The following is a 13000-nucleotide window of genomic DNA, read 5'->3' as shown; positions in this document are numbered from 1 at the left end:
AACGAAAGCCTGAAGCAGCAGGTTATGAGAGCGAATCCCAGGTGGGACGCGACTAATGTTTGGCTAACCCAGACACGGGCGTCGAGTGCAAAAACAGACAGACGCAATGCATGCTGGGAGCGAGGCCAAAAAACGCCTCGAGAGGAGCGCGTTGGGTTAGTCAGGTCACGACGTGTCGCAGGAAACGTGGCGTCATTCGCACACGCTCCCTAAGTTTTATTTCTAAAGGGGAGGAGCTTGCATTTCACCCGGCAGTCTCTACAGCACGTACAGTACAGAAAAAGCTCCAAACTGTGAGCTCCCAGGTCTGGTCTCTGACGCGGGGGCGGGGCGCGGCCGGCCTGGTTCTGAGCGCGAGGTGAACCACACGCTCGGGAGCTCCCAAGCGAGGAGTTTCCGTGACGACGCTGCCCGACAACCAGCCATTTGGACCCGGAGCGTTCAGTTTACTGAGGAGGTGCTTACCGGTTGGGATGTTGCCACGGTAGCGAGAAGGTGCTGACAGACAGAGAGCTGGGGGGGGGGGGGGTCGGGGGTGGGGGGTGGGGGGGCTTAACTGAGCTGCCGCAGTGCAGTCAACCCGTCGACAGTCCGTCAGTCTCTGTCTGCGAACCAGGAATCGATCGATCGCTTGGACGCCCGATCCGTCCGTTCCCTCCCGCCTGGATCCGGAGCTACGCAATCCGTACGGGGCCAGGGCAGCGCCCCCCCACAGTCGCATCACTCCACGGAGGGGAGGGGAGGGGAGGGCAGGGAGGCATCCGCACTCCTTGTTTGGACGGAGGCGTTTCCTTAATAAAGCCTTTTCACCCAGGCGGGGCAGACGCGTCGGAAGAGCTCACGTGATCGTTTTTAGAAACCCGTCGGGCTTACGAGCCGCGTTCTCCTCTCACGCCCGTCTACCCCCGAGAATCGTGGGTTGTGAGAATAATGCGGCCTTTCGTTTTCCTGAAAACGCGAGACTTTAAGGTAACAGCGGTTGAGTAGTGTGGGGGGCCATGGGGAAGGGGGAGGGGGGTGTTTTCCCTGGAATTTTTCCATCGTTTCCACCACCTCCATTTTCTCCTGTAATATATCTCCATGTTTTACTCCAGGCCGGTGACGCTCCTCTGCCTCCCTCGAGCAGCGCAGCCGTGGGTGCGCGGGCCGTTCCAGCGGCCCCCTCCGTCTCCGCAAGGCCGCGGAGTCACCGCGACACAGCGCCGTGCCCCCCGCCCGAAAAACAAGCGAAAAAAACAGCGCCCAAGCTCGCTGCTCCCACAAGCCCTGGCCTTGCGCGCGCTCACTAACACACGCATTAGCCAGACCGTGTGAATGGGCTCTTCCAGGTAGCGTCTCGCACACTGATGCGAATAAGGTGGGCGTGGATGGCTCTTGGGACAGCCAGGTTTGTTTGGTCTGCGCTAGGTAACGGTGAATGCGTTTGTGAGGGGTGGGGGGTGGGTGAGTGGGTTTGTGAGGGGCGGGGGGCGGGTGAGTGGGTTTGTGAGGGGCGGGGGGCGGGTGAGTGGGTTTGTGAGGGGCGGGTGAGTGGGTTTGTGAGGGGCGGGGGGCGGGTGAGTGGGTTTCTGAGGGGCGGGGGGCGGGTGAGTGGGTTTGTGAGGGGTGGGGGGAGGGTGAGTGGGTTTGTGAGGGGCGGGGGGCAGGTGAGTGGGTTTGTGAGGGGCGGGTGAGTGGGTTTGTGAGCGGCGGGTGGGTGAATGGGTTAGTTGGATTGGTGAGGGGCGGGGGGCAGGTGAGTGGGTTTGTGAGGGGCGGGTGAGTGGGTTTGTGAGGGGTGGGGGGTGGGTGAGTGGGTTTGTGAGGGGTGGGGGGCGGGTGAGTGGGTTTGTGAGGGGCGGGTGAGTGGGTTTGTGAGCGGCGGGTGGGTGAATGGGTGAGTGGGTTTGTGAGCGGCGGGTGGGTGAATGGGTGAGTGGGATTGGTGAGCGGCGGGTGGGTGAATGGGTTAGCTGGATTGGTGAAGGGCGGGGGTTACCTTGGGTATTCCGAGCCTTTGCAGGGCTTCTTCCCTGAAGGGAAAGACCGGACCTCGGGGCCATGGTCCAGCTTTCTCTTCATCTGCAAGACAAAAGAGGAGAACGGAGCGGTCAAGAGGAGCGCAGAGGGTGGACCGCGAGCGCTGCCGCCAAAACCACCTGAGATTTACACCTGACCGTTTACGACCGGACCAGCGAGGACTGCCTCTGATTTACATCTGACCACGGGGGGGCCTGCGGCTGGCCAACGGTCGATCGATCGCAGAGGAGCGCAAACAAATCTACGCTGGAGCACGCCGCCTCTTCGTTAAGCAAACACAGAAGAACGCCCGGGGCTGCCCCCCACCTCATTCACCCCCCCCCCCCCCCCCCATGACGGCCGTTCACTGGTCTACCAGCTTCACAAAGCCGCACGAAGACAGTCAACCCTTTCCGACTCTGCGGCGTGTAGCCTGAGGGGTCTGTTTGGATCCCTGTATCACTTCCCAACAGAAAAGGGCACTGGCCATGTAACGCTGATGTGGGCACATAGCATTTTAAAGCGATAATCGGGAGCCATTTTGTGAGGTGGGTGTTCCAGGTAAAGTGAACCAAAAATAGAAAGATCCTAAATGAGCAGCCGGGCCAAGGTGGGAAACTGATATATGGCATTAGGCACAGAGCCCATCTTTCTAGGTGAATTCATTCTGCGGCGTGGAGTGCCTTCCTCCACCCATTGGGGGGGGGGGGGGGGGGGGATAGGGACCCTGGTTCCTGGTTCTGCCAGGAGTGGGGGCGGGGGCTGTAAAGGCCTGCAGTGGGGGGGGGGGGCGGGGGCTGTAAAGGCCTGCAGTGGGGGGGGGGGGGGGGGCGGAGTCTGTGAAGGCCGCGTACGGGAAACGCTGTCGCTTTGATTTGCAGGACTCCACAGCGACAGGGCTGTGTGCAGACTGCACCCCCGGCACCAGACACCCGCTTGATTTATACTGCTGCTCAGGGAGGGAAATAGAGCAGCCCATTCTTTACTGTGCCCTCTCTCTCTCTCTCTCTCTCTCTCTCGCTCTCTCTGCCTCAAAAACATCCACAAGCAAACACGCAAACACACGCACACCAAACATACATACACACAAACAGATGCACATACAAACCACACAAACGCCAAACACACACACACATACACACAGACCTGCGCTACACATACACATACACCCACTCAGACACAAGCATGGGAACAGGCATGCACACACACACGTGCACACACACACATACACACACACACACACACACACACACACACACACACACACACACACACACACACACACACACACACACACACACACACACACACACACACACACACACACACCATCAAAGCCCCTTGTCGCCTGCCTCAGTGCATAGTTCCACCCTAGATACGCCACCACACAAAGCCTACACTGTCCACTCACACAAGAACACCACATTCAAGGAGGAAAAAAGCAGTATTTTTGGGAAGCAGTTACATATGAAATTTATTTGCTGTCTCACTGGACTTCAGTCCCACTTTATGCAGGATGTGGGCTGTAGGCCACTCAGAAAGTGTTTGGGACTCTTCTCTGAGAAAGTGGGCCAATCAGAAGCCATTTGGGACTCTTGTCAGAGAATGTGGCCCAATCGGAAGCCATTTGGGACTCTTGTCAGGGAATGTGGCCCAATCACAAGCCATAAGGGACTCTCCTAAGAGGATGTGGGCCAATCAAAAGCTGTTTGGGACTCTCCTCTCAGGCCTGTCCAAGGACATCCCTGTCCAAGTCCCTAGCTGATGAAGACTCATCGGGGTGCCCGTGCGTGGTTTCCAGGATGGAACGCGGCCGGATACCGACAGTGATGTCACAGAGGGAAAATCCAGACAGCGGGTCTGCTCCTCCCAACCGCTGTCCCACAATGCAACTGCAGCCCAGAGCACATTTCACCGCTCCTCTGACAACAGCGGAGAGACTGTAGCGATCAACCTTGTGCTAAACAAGCGTTTCGAATTTCCACCGTGTGTGTGAAAGGTGCTACACAAATAAGCTTGCCTCGTCTAGCCTAAACAAGCTTGGCAAGATGCTGAGGTAGAAACTGAGAGACGTTCGGTCTGTCGCTGTTACTAGGGGTGATGGTGGATTTCCGAGGCGTCAGCATGCCAGTACAAAAGACGGGAGCGTCACACGGGAAGCACGGGGTAAAAAAGGGGGCTTGACACCCCCCCTCCCTGCAGACGATTGGATGATGAGGACACCGGGGGGCACGTGTTCGCAGGGAAGACGCCTCAGTGTTGACAGGCCTGGGGTTCTGATTAAAGCGCCCTTCAAAGTATGAGTGACGGGTGGGGGGGGGGGGGGGAGCGCAGTCGTAGATCAAGGGCCCGGGCACATCAGTAGAACCTCGGCCCCGGCGGGCGTACGCGAACGCCTCGTTACCGCCACCGCGGACGCGAGACGAGCATCGCCGGACGGGCCCTCGAGCGCGTTTTCCGCGCGGCGGCGAGAGAACTTCGTTATTTACGGGCTGTTCCTTCCTGCCGAAGGAAGTGCTCGCTCGTTTCGTCAGGCGGTTCGACTGGTCGGGTTAGCCGCCGCCAAAACCCGCGCCCGTTCTCGAAGGGCCGTGACCTCACCGCGACGACGAGCTTCGAGGAGGAGAAAAAGGGGGTGAGGAAGAAGAGAGGGCGAGACCGAGCGAGAGGAAGGAGAACGGAGATGAAAGGGAATAGGGAAGAGTGCTCTTGAGCTAAGGCACCCATAAGCTTGGCTGTAACGTGCCATTTGCGCACCTCTCCCAACCTTAACAGCAATGAGGAACTGCAGGGCTCCTGAAACCTCCCTCCTTCAGACGCGTGGTAGAGACACAAGGGCACTTCAGGGGATTTCCTACACGTACAAGCCTCGCCTGCATGCTGCTTACATAATGGACCATCAACTCCTTTTCTCTGTAGAGCATTCAAAATGAACAACGACAAGAATTCTTGCTCCAACATAAATATGACAAAGGGACTCTGTGGTTGGCAAGTATAGTATAGTAATGTTAACAGGTGTGCGAAAATGGTGAAGTATAAATGACTTGGTTGCTGTCCTTATTAAAATCAACGACGGCTAAATATCACCTATACTGTACACACCCATTGAGTGAATGAGTAAAAGAGAGAGAAGCCCAGCTATCATGGTTGTATCTCTAAGAGGATTAATTCTATAGGCTGAATGTTCGATGGACCCTCCTATCAGCACCTGAATTGCGTAACCAAACTAGAAATAAAATTAAATGGCAGTTTTACTTGGCATTTAAAGGCCAACACGCTTTCCTCACAGTGCTTTACTGAAGATTCAGACATGAAAAAGGTTTTCCGTGCTGGTCATTACAGAATATGAGTGTTTGGTCACAGATGGTTAGGCTATGCAATTTCAGCTACACTGGGAACGGCATTGTGCATACCGATCCCCTGGGAACCAAAATCTAAGTAGTCAACAGCGAGGGATGTCATTTCCTATGCTAAATCCGCAACAATTTGTACAGACAGAATACGCATCGACCCCCCGCTTATTTAAGCCCCAAAATATTGAGACCTGAAATCAACAGCCGGAGAGAATACAGAGCATATACATGCATTTTCAACTAAAAGAAGTGTTTTTTTTATTGTTAATTGCTTATGAGCAAGCAAATGCACATCATGGGCAATCCGTAGTTCACTAAAATGAGGACACGGAAAGGTAAAATGACTAGATGGTGATGGAGAAATGTGTTAGCATTACACGAAAAACAGAATTTCCACCAGCTGCGGATTCGGAAGCGTATTTTCTCAGGGACGTGCGGAAAATGTCTAAACGCAGCGAGCAGAAAGGGCGGGGAGTGTCCCTGCTCAGACAGCTCCTCCGTAACATCACACGCTGCTTCCTCGTCGCAACACGTTTTAAAATAGATTACGTTCTGGAACCTAGAAATCAGGTTCTGAAGTCATCTGGGTGCAGAAAAGGCACGTTTACCTTGAACACGTTTCCAATATTACATTAAACATTTCCACTGATTCCGCAAGCGCGATTCTTTTGGAGGGATAATGCACTTGGACCAAGTTGACGGATATGTTTCTTAAACAAACTTATAAAAAACTGGAAAATAAATCTTTTCGTATATATGGAAGAGACATATATGTTGCACTAGCTATTAACCACGTAGGCCTATGATAGCCTGTCATAGTCTGTCAGCAACATCGAGATTCTTCAACAGGCTGTATGGGGAAGGCTTCGAGTCCATACTTCAAACACCACTTCGAAATCTCACGCACAGCAGGACCGACATCTCCGCGGTAACTTGCGCAATGGAACATGGCACACACAATAATAAGCATTATTTTACTCTTTTGCGATAGCCCAAAATGTGCTAAAGGCGAAATGCTAATTTGTTTCAATGTGTCAACGACTCGTTCAACACACCCAATACTGCGAACGACCGAATAAGCATAGGCGATTACGGGAAATAATGAACATCTTTGCTGCACATGACAGAAGCAACCCTGGCAGCTGTCTGTTGGCGGAGGGGTGCTTTAACACCACGCTGAACACATTACAATGTGGTGTTAATTTCCTCAAACCGCGCCCGGTCACGTCAAAAGACCATTTAAAATCTTTGCAGATATCCTATATGGTCCCATGCGAGGGGGTGTTGTATGAGCATCCGTGCAATAAAGTGCTGATGTGCCGGATCTCTCGTCCATATACCGTAGCACGCAGGTGCAGTAGCATAGACATTACGGGAGAATGATTTGGCAGAATCGCACAATTTAAATAAATCGCATCAAGAAACGACCTCGCGTCGTTTTTTTCTTTTCAGTATGAAATCAATGCCCTTGATCTACGGATCTAAATTCCCGAGGTCCTCGCTGCTACTTAAGCCACGGATACAGACAGAAATCATCTAATTCTGGCCAGCTCAAATGCATACATTTTAAGGAAGTCTGATATTTAAAGCAGTTATAGCTACCGCAACGCCATACCAAGGATTTATATTTAATGGACAGCTAAGTAAATATGCCGATCGTGATTAAAATTATGCAAGGACCTCACAACCAAAGGCTACACGATGTCGATTACGGCTAAGGCTGAAAAAAATGCGGAAAATCATCTACTGCGATGCGCAGTTCGCTAACTGGACGCGGATATAAAACGGTAAAAAACCACTAACTCACTTTATAAAAGATCATCTTTAAAGTGCCGTAGAACCCCATCGTTGTAATCCTGTGTGGTTTTCTTCACTGCGAGTATCTGAAGCCCCAGTCTCTGTGCCTGGTAGGTATTCTCTGGCAGCGGTTGAGAAGTACACACTCAGGTAGATTCGACACTATCTCTGATGTGAACATGCTCGGGCACGTCACCGAAAGCAGAGGCGAATTTCAGAACCCGGCAATGAGAGAGCTTCGCAGTGACACCAACAGACGCTCGGTAACAATTCAGCAGTTCTCTCACAACTGCCAGCCCCCGAGGACTCCGGGAGGATAATAAGGGGAGGGATAGCGAGAAGAAAGCAGAGGTGGTGTCGGAAGGAAGGAGGGAAGAAGGGGGGTCATAGAGAAAGGGGAGGATCGTGCTCGCTTTAAGCCTCTGCTCTGCCGTTTTTAGCTGGGGGTTCGACTCCCATCTTCCCCGGCGGTGAGGAAGCGAATGGTGCAGTCCAAGCGTCCACGCTATGCGCAGTACATCAATTAAATGAACACAACCTAGGGACTGCGAGCGACTGCAGAAGCGCCTGATAGTAAAACACTGATCAGGGGGGAAAACACGATGCAACATTCTGCATGGATTGACAATAACTGAACATGGTCTCTAAAGTGTTGCCCCCAAACCCCCACCACTCCGCCCTGCATCCTATTATTCCACCCATCACTGCGCGCGTGGCATTTTCACTGTTTTCCTCATCTGCTGCAAAGTTCGTCCGGTAGTGGAAGGTTAGCATTTTAACAAACTAATCGGAACAACAAAAGTAACGTCGGCACCTTCAATGCAGGTTATTTGATCACCAGGACATTGTTACTTCTGAAAATTATGTTTTCATCTCGCTTTCAAAAGAAATACCGAATGAACATTCATTTTTGTATTTATGCTGTAATGGGGAATAGGCTACATGTATGATAATTCATTTGGTACAGATCTAGGCTACACACTGTCAAACTACTATGTAAAGACACATCATGTAAACATACGTTTAAAAAACGTTTAAATCATATAGATGTTTAATTCAATTTATAGATCTCCAATATATATTGTAAGCTTCACGAGGAAAGACGCCAGACTTCTCCAAAGTGATTTTAATTTAAAAATGTACTTTACTGTTGACAGCAGCGCCTGGAAGTCTGTGAAATATCATTTAATGTTGACAGATAAAGTCAACATTAAATGATTCAGAAAAAGAGAAAATAAAGCACAAGGAGAGTACTGAAACTGCTCGTTAAACAGAAGTGTCTAAATACCTCATTGGTATTCTGACAACTTCTCTAAGTAATAAAGAAACGGCTTTGCTTTGTGTCATTTATTAGAAAGCAATCCTCCTGTTGCACCCAACTTGACTTTGCTTCTTTAAATAAAGGGCAGGGAAGAGAAGAATGTCGGGCATTTTGCGCCGTTTGAGCCGAGAGAAGGGGGAAACGTAAATTATGATCTAGAGAAAAACAGCAAAGAACAGAACTGCCCTGCAGGCATACAATTTAGGGAATGTGCCTGGACTCGTAGGTAAGGGTTAACGGACAGACATTCAGCAACAGCACAATCGCTTTCAACAAAATGGCCCGACCAAAAAAAAAAAAAAAAAAAACGGATGGTAACGCCCCCTCCTCCCACCCCAACAGACTGGTTGCCAACAATGTTGTGGTGGTTTCCATTGTTTAAATGCCAGCAAAATCCACTCCTTGCATTGGTCACAGTTTCGCATCTCAGTTCCAGCTACTGTTTACAAAACACAACGTGCATAAACCGGGACAGAGAAGCTAAACACAAGCAAGCCCAAAGGGCATGAGCTTTACCACACGTGACTGCCCGCAGCTCCGAGCCACTCACCACCTCTAAATATCTGAGCACCGGAAAGTAAATTAAAGAAAAGCAAACCACCCTACTGTAAACAGGGTTCAGATGCCCAGGATGGCAGGTGCATTTCAGGCGAAGTTCTTTTAGTGACTTGCACTTAAATCACGGGATGTACTTTTATGTTAATTTGACACTCACCTAAGAATACTTAACCGAATAATGAAATGTAAGGTTTTTCCCCCCTCACAGTATGCGAGTCTGGTTCTGTGTTAATAATGACTCACGGCAAAAAGACTTGCATTCAACTCACATTTCTCTACAGGAACATGAATAATATCTATGACTTATCTGTTCTGTGCAGGGCTTTGCGCTATATTAATATTAATGAGAAATAATTTTTCAGTTTTTTAGTACCTGACTTCTGATTACAGAAATAAATGAGCATTTCACGGTTAAAAACATTCTGTCTCATCCCTGTTACCCCTTAAATGTTTCCATTTACAAAACAATATTTCTGCTTTTACTTGGTCAAATTTTTTAGCCTTCCTCCCTTCAAATTCTGTCATAATTAGAATAAATACTATGAATGCCATCAAAAGGGGCTGCTCAATTGACTGCTTTGACAGATTTAACATTTTTGAATAAATATGCAACAAACATTTTGCCACAGATATCCACATTCACATCAAGCTACAAAACATTCCTAATATTTTAATGGTATGCTTCCAATAATATGGGCAAGATTTTGGCGCTTTTGCATTTTGGACTCAATGGACTCATACAACACTTGTAAGGTTATCTGAGCACCTTGTAAGGCACAGATCAGACACCACCTCCATGTAGCACAGTCAGGCTAATGTATCAGTTCCACCGTTTTAAAATGGTGTGATAAAGACCATGGTACTACATGGTCAAGAGAGTGATCAACAGTCTTAGCAACCAGCATGATAAATGCTCAGAGAGACAGCAGAAACATCTCTCCAATGCTGATGTTCTGCGTGATAATATGAGCCACAGATACCGTTTTTTTGCGAAGACTTCATTAAGGGTGATGAAAACGCCCTTGGCAACAGAGTCTGCTCAAAATCTGCCCCCAACGCCAGCGGAACAGTGGATACAGTGTTTTAAACAGCTGTGTGCAATTATTTTTTGAACTTTCTCTGAAATTCTTCTCTTCCGATTTTAATTAACCATAAAGAATAGGCCACTATCTCTGAGAATACATAGATTACTTTAATTCACCCAAAGGAAAAAAAAAAAAATCTAACTGAAGGGAGGTATGTGGCGTCTATACAGAGTGCTGTGTGTGTGTGAGCAGCACACAATGGGATGGAGTTTAGAGAGGGAGGACATGCACTGTGATGCCCAAACACACCCACCAACATCCCCAGGGAACCTGCACTCTGGCTCAAAGGACAAAGCAGGAAAGTCCCTGGCTTGGTTCACTCCACAAAGGCCCACCCCAAAACACTACGACCAATATGTGAACATAAAAAGCTATTTCCATATCAAAGAAAAAGCCAAATGAACTCGTAGAAGAATCTACGTTCTCATTCACGTTCCCTCGAAAAAGCTATAATCTCCATTTTTTTTTGTCTGTTTCATAAAAGCAATACTTACACAGCGTGCTGTAGAACTACCCAGGGCTGGGGCTGATTAAATCTGAAATGCGTCCATTCAGGAAACGAACTGGAATTCAATTCATTAACTTAACTGAAAAATAAATGCCCTCAATGTTCTGAGGACATTTCAGTGAAAGAACTGGTTTATAGTTCAATTCCATTTCCGGTCTTGAAATGAATTAAAATCCCACAAAGATGTAAATGATACGCAGGATGAGAGGATAACTAATGATTTGAATAGTGTCCAAAATTTAGGTGGGGGGGGGAAAAAAACAAAAAAACTGGGAATGACGCGTACACACTGCGCACGGAAAGCAGTCCACCTTATCCAATACTGAACTCACGGGGAACGCGCGTGTTTGACATTTACAGACCGAACATCAACGCGAACAGAGGGGTCAACCGTCAGACTGAGATCAAACAAGGTCTTTCGGAAGAACTAAATTAAACGGGTGGGTAGGGAGGGGAAAAACGAAACGAGAGCGGCGAGAACGCACAATTTCGGGCGGACCCTCGTGCCGCTGAACTAGCGGTCTGGAAAGAGGACGAGGCGGCGCTAATGGGCGCTAACGGGCGCGAAGGCGGCCCAGGAACCGCAGGTGTTCGGCGTCGCTGCGCCCCGATCGGCGACGGGCCGTTAGGGGACTCTCAGAAGGCGCGCGGGAGCGCAGAGACTGCCGCTCAGAGGGCCGTTTGAGGAGCATCTGGATCTCGTCAGGCACGCTAGGAAAAAAAAAATACTGCCCTCATCGGCGAGTTTACGACAAGTAAATATTTGCACCGGCGGCGGGGAGGGAATAAAAAAAAAAAGTCCTTTGAGGCCCCGATGGCCGATTGGCGACTCCTAATATTCTCCCGCCCACCTGCCCCCTGGCATCGGGAGAGCCGAGAGCAGGTGTGCCGCCTGGCACCGTGCGCCCCGAATCTCTTATCGCCATGGCAACCGGCCCAACCAGACCAGGACAGAGGGGTTGGGCCGGCGGGACAGGGGTGGTTTTTGCCCCCGGCGCCCCCCCCCACCCCCCTCGGGAGACGGTTCCCAACCTCTACGCGGCGCCTGGAATGCGCGGAATGCGGAGGGGGGCCGGCCCCGAGCCTTTGAAGGATCTGCGGGGCCATTGTTGCCTCGCCTTCTGTTGCGCGGTAACACATTAAACAGGGGCCCGGGAGCGGGGCCCTTTTACCAAACCCCGTGAGCCGCACGTGAGCCCCAACGAAGCACCCGCTTCTGAAAACGAATCAAAGGCAGATTACCGCCTCAAGAAGAGCCATTAAGGGGACAGCAGAAACGAGTGCGTGTTTAGGCGATGCGTAGCTTCATAAACAAACTTCGGGTACGACAGAGAATTGTGTCGGGAACGCTCTCTAGTTTATGGAAAAACAAGCGGAAATGCGCACGGATGCAGGTTGGGTTACTTTCAGACTCGTAATTTACTGTAAGACGCCAAACGACACGTACAGTTTTTTCAAGGCTTCTTTCCTTGTGAAAATAGCGCAGGCCTATTTTCAGGGTTAACAAAAAAAGACCCTAGAGCTGTAAGAGAGAAACAGCAGCGCCAATTTGCGGGCAAGACATTCTAAATGCGAATCGAAGCGCCCGCTGTTACGCGGCTTCTCATGCGGAACACAAGTCTGCAGTTCATGTCACTGCATTTTCTCATGGATGCTTATCCCACCGCCTCTGGGTTCAAACCAACACGATGGTCCAGTTCCCGAGCCCCGGTGGTGAAAACTGGCGCTATGAGCTTTGCAGCGCAGTACAGGTTAACGCCGAGAAGATTTATAAAGACGATTTCCTGGTAATGGCTCTGGTTACACAAACAGACTCGGTTATGCAGAAGCAGAGCTTTCAAATATCTTTCAAGCTTTATACTTTCAGCTTTCTCACTGGGTTATTCAATACCCTTATGCACTTGTTTTGGCAGTACAGGAAGTGCCCAATCTTTCAGATTTTATTTACTCCCTTATTTTATGACAGAAGGATTAAGGTTTCTGGAAGTGTACTTCTGAATTGTAAGTACTTCAGCAGAGTTCGAGAAATAATCTACTTCAAAGTCTGAGACATTGTTTGAGCGGCCCACTTGTCAGTACTTCCGTCTTGCAGCCTACGAAAGTTCACGCAAACATTTGTTTGAGGTAATCAGGTCTCGCGAAGTGCTGGGAACTTTTCATATTTTGCGCTTCCTGGTAGATTATTCATCTCTTCTCTCAGGAAAATAAACTTGACAGTTTCTGTCTGATGGGTCAGTCCGCTAGCGTCTGGAAGCTGAGGCTGTGAAGCTAGGCTAGCCTCAGGGGAGCGGTGGTGGAAAGAGGTTCCACTTCATGAGCACTAGAGATACGGCCGCAACATGAAAGGGGCTGGAGCGAGTCTAACTGCGGCGGCGGGTTC

At 50.0% G+C, this 13000-nt stretch overlaps 1 protein-coding gene across 3 annotated transcripts in view; it reads right to left on the bottom strand.

Annotated features, from left to right (window-relative positions):
* The window catches only part of LOC118232153 (F-box/WD repeat-containing protein 7), a 143391-nt gene that overhangs the window by 20929 nt on the left and 109462 nt on the right, over positions 1-13000 (bottom strand). For 2 of the 3 annotated variants that reach the window (XM_035426809.1, XM_035426810.1), the window contains exon 4: positions 1979-2061. In XM_035426809.1, coding sequence (XP_035282700.1) covers positions 1979-2061 — 83 coding nt within the window. Of the gene's footprint in view, positions 1-1978; positions 2062-7158; positions 7647-13000 lie in introns of those variants that run through there. The other variant, XM_035426811.1, reaches the window with a different exon arrangement.

Source organism: Anguilla anguilla, chromosome 7 (assembly GCF_013347855.1).
Source record: "Anguilla anguilla isolate fAngAng1 chromosome 7, fAngAng1.pri, whole genome shotgun sequence".
Classification (NCBI taxonomy): Eukaryota; Metazoa; Chordata; class Actinopteri; order Anguilliformes; family Anguillidae; genus Anguilla; species Anguilla anguilla.
This window is presented reverse-complemented; position numbering and strand designations above follow the sequence as displayed.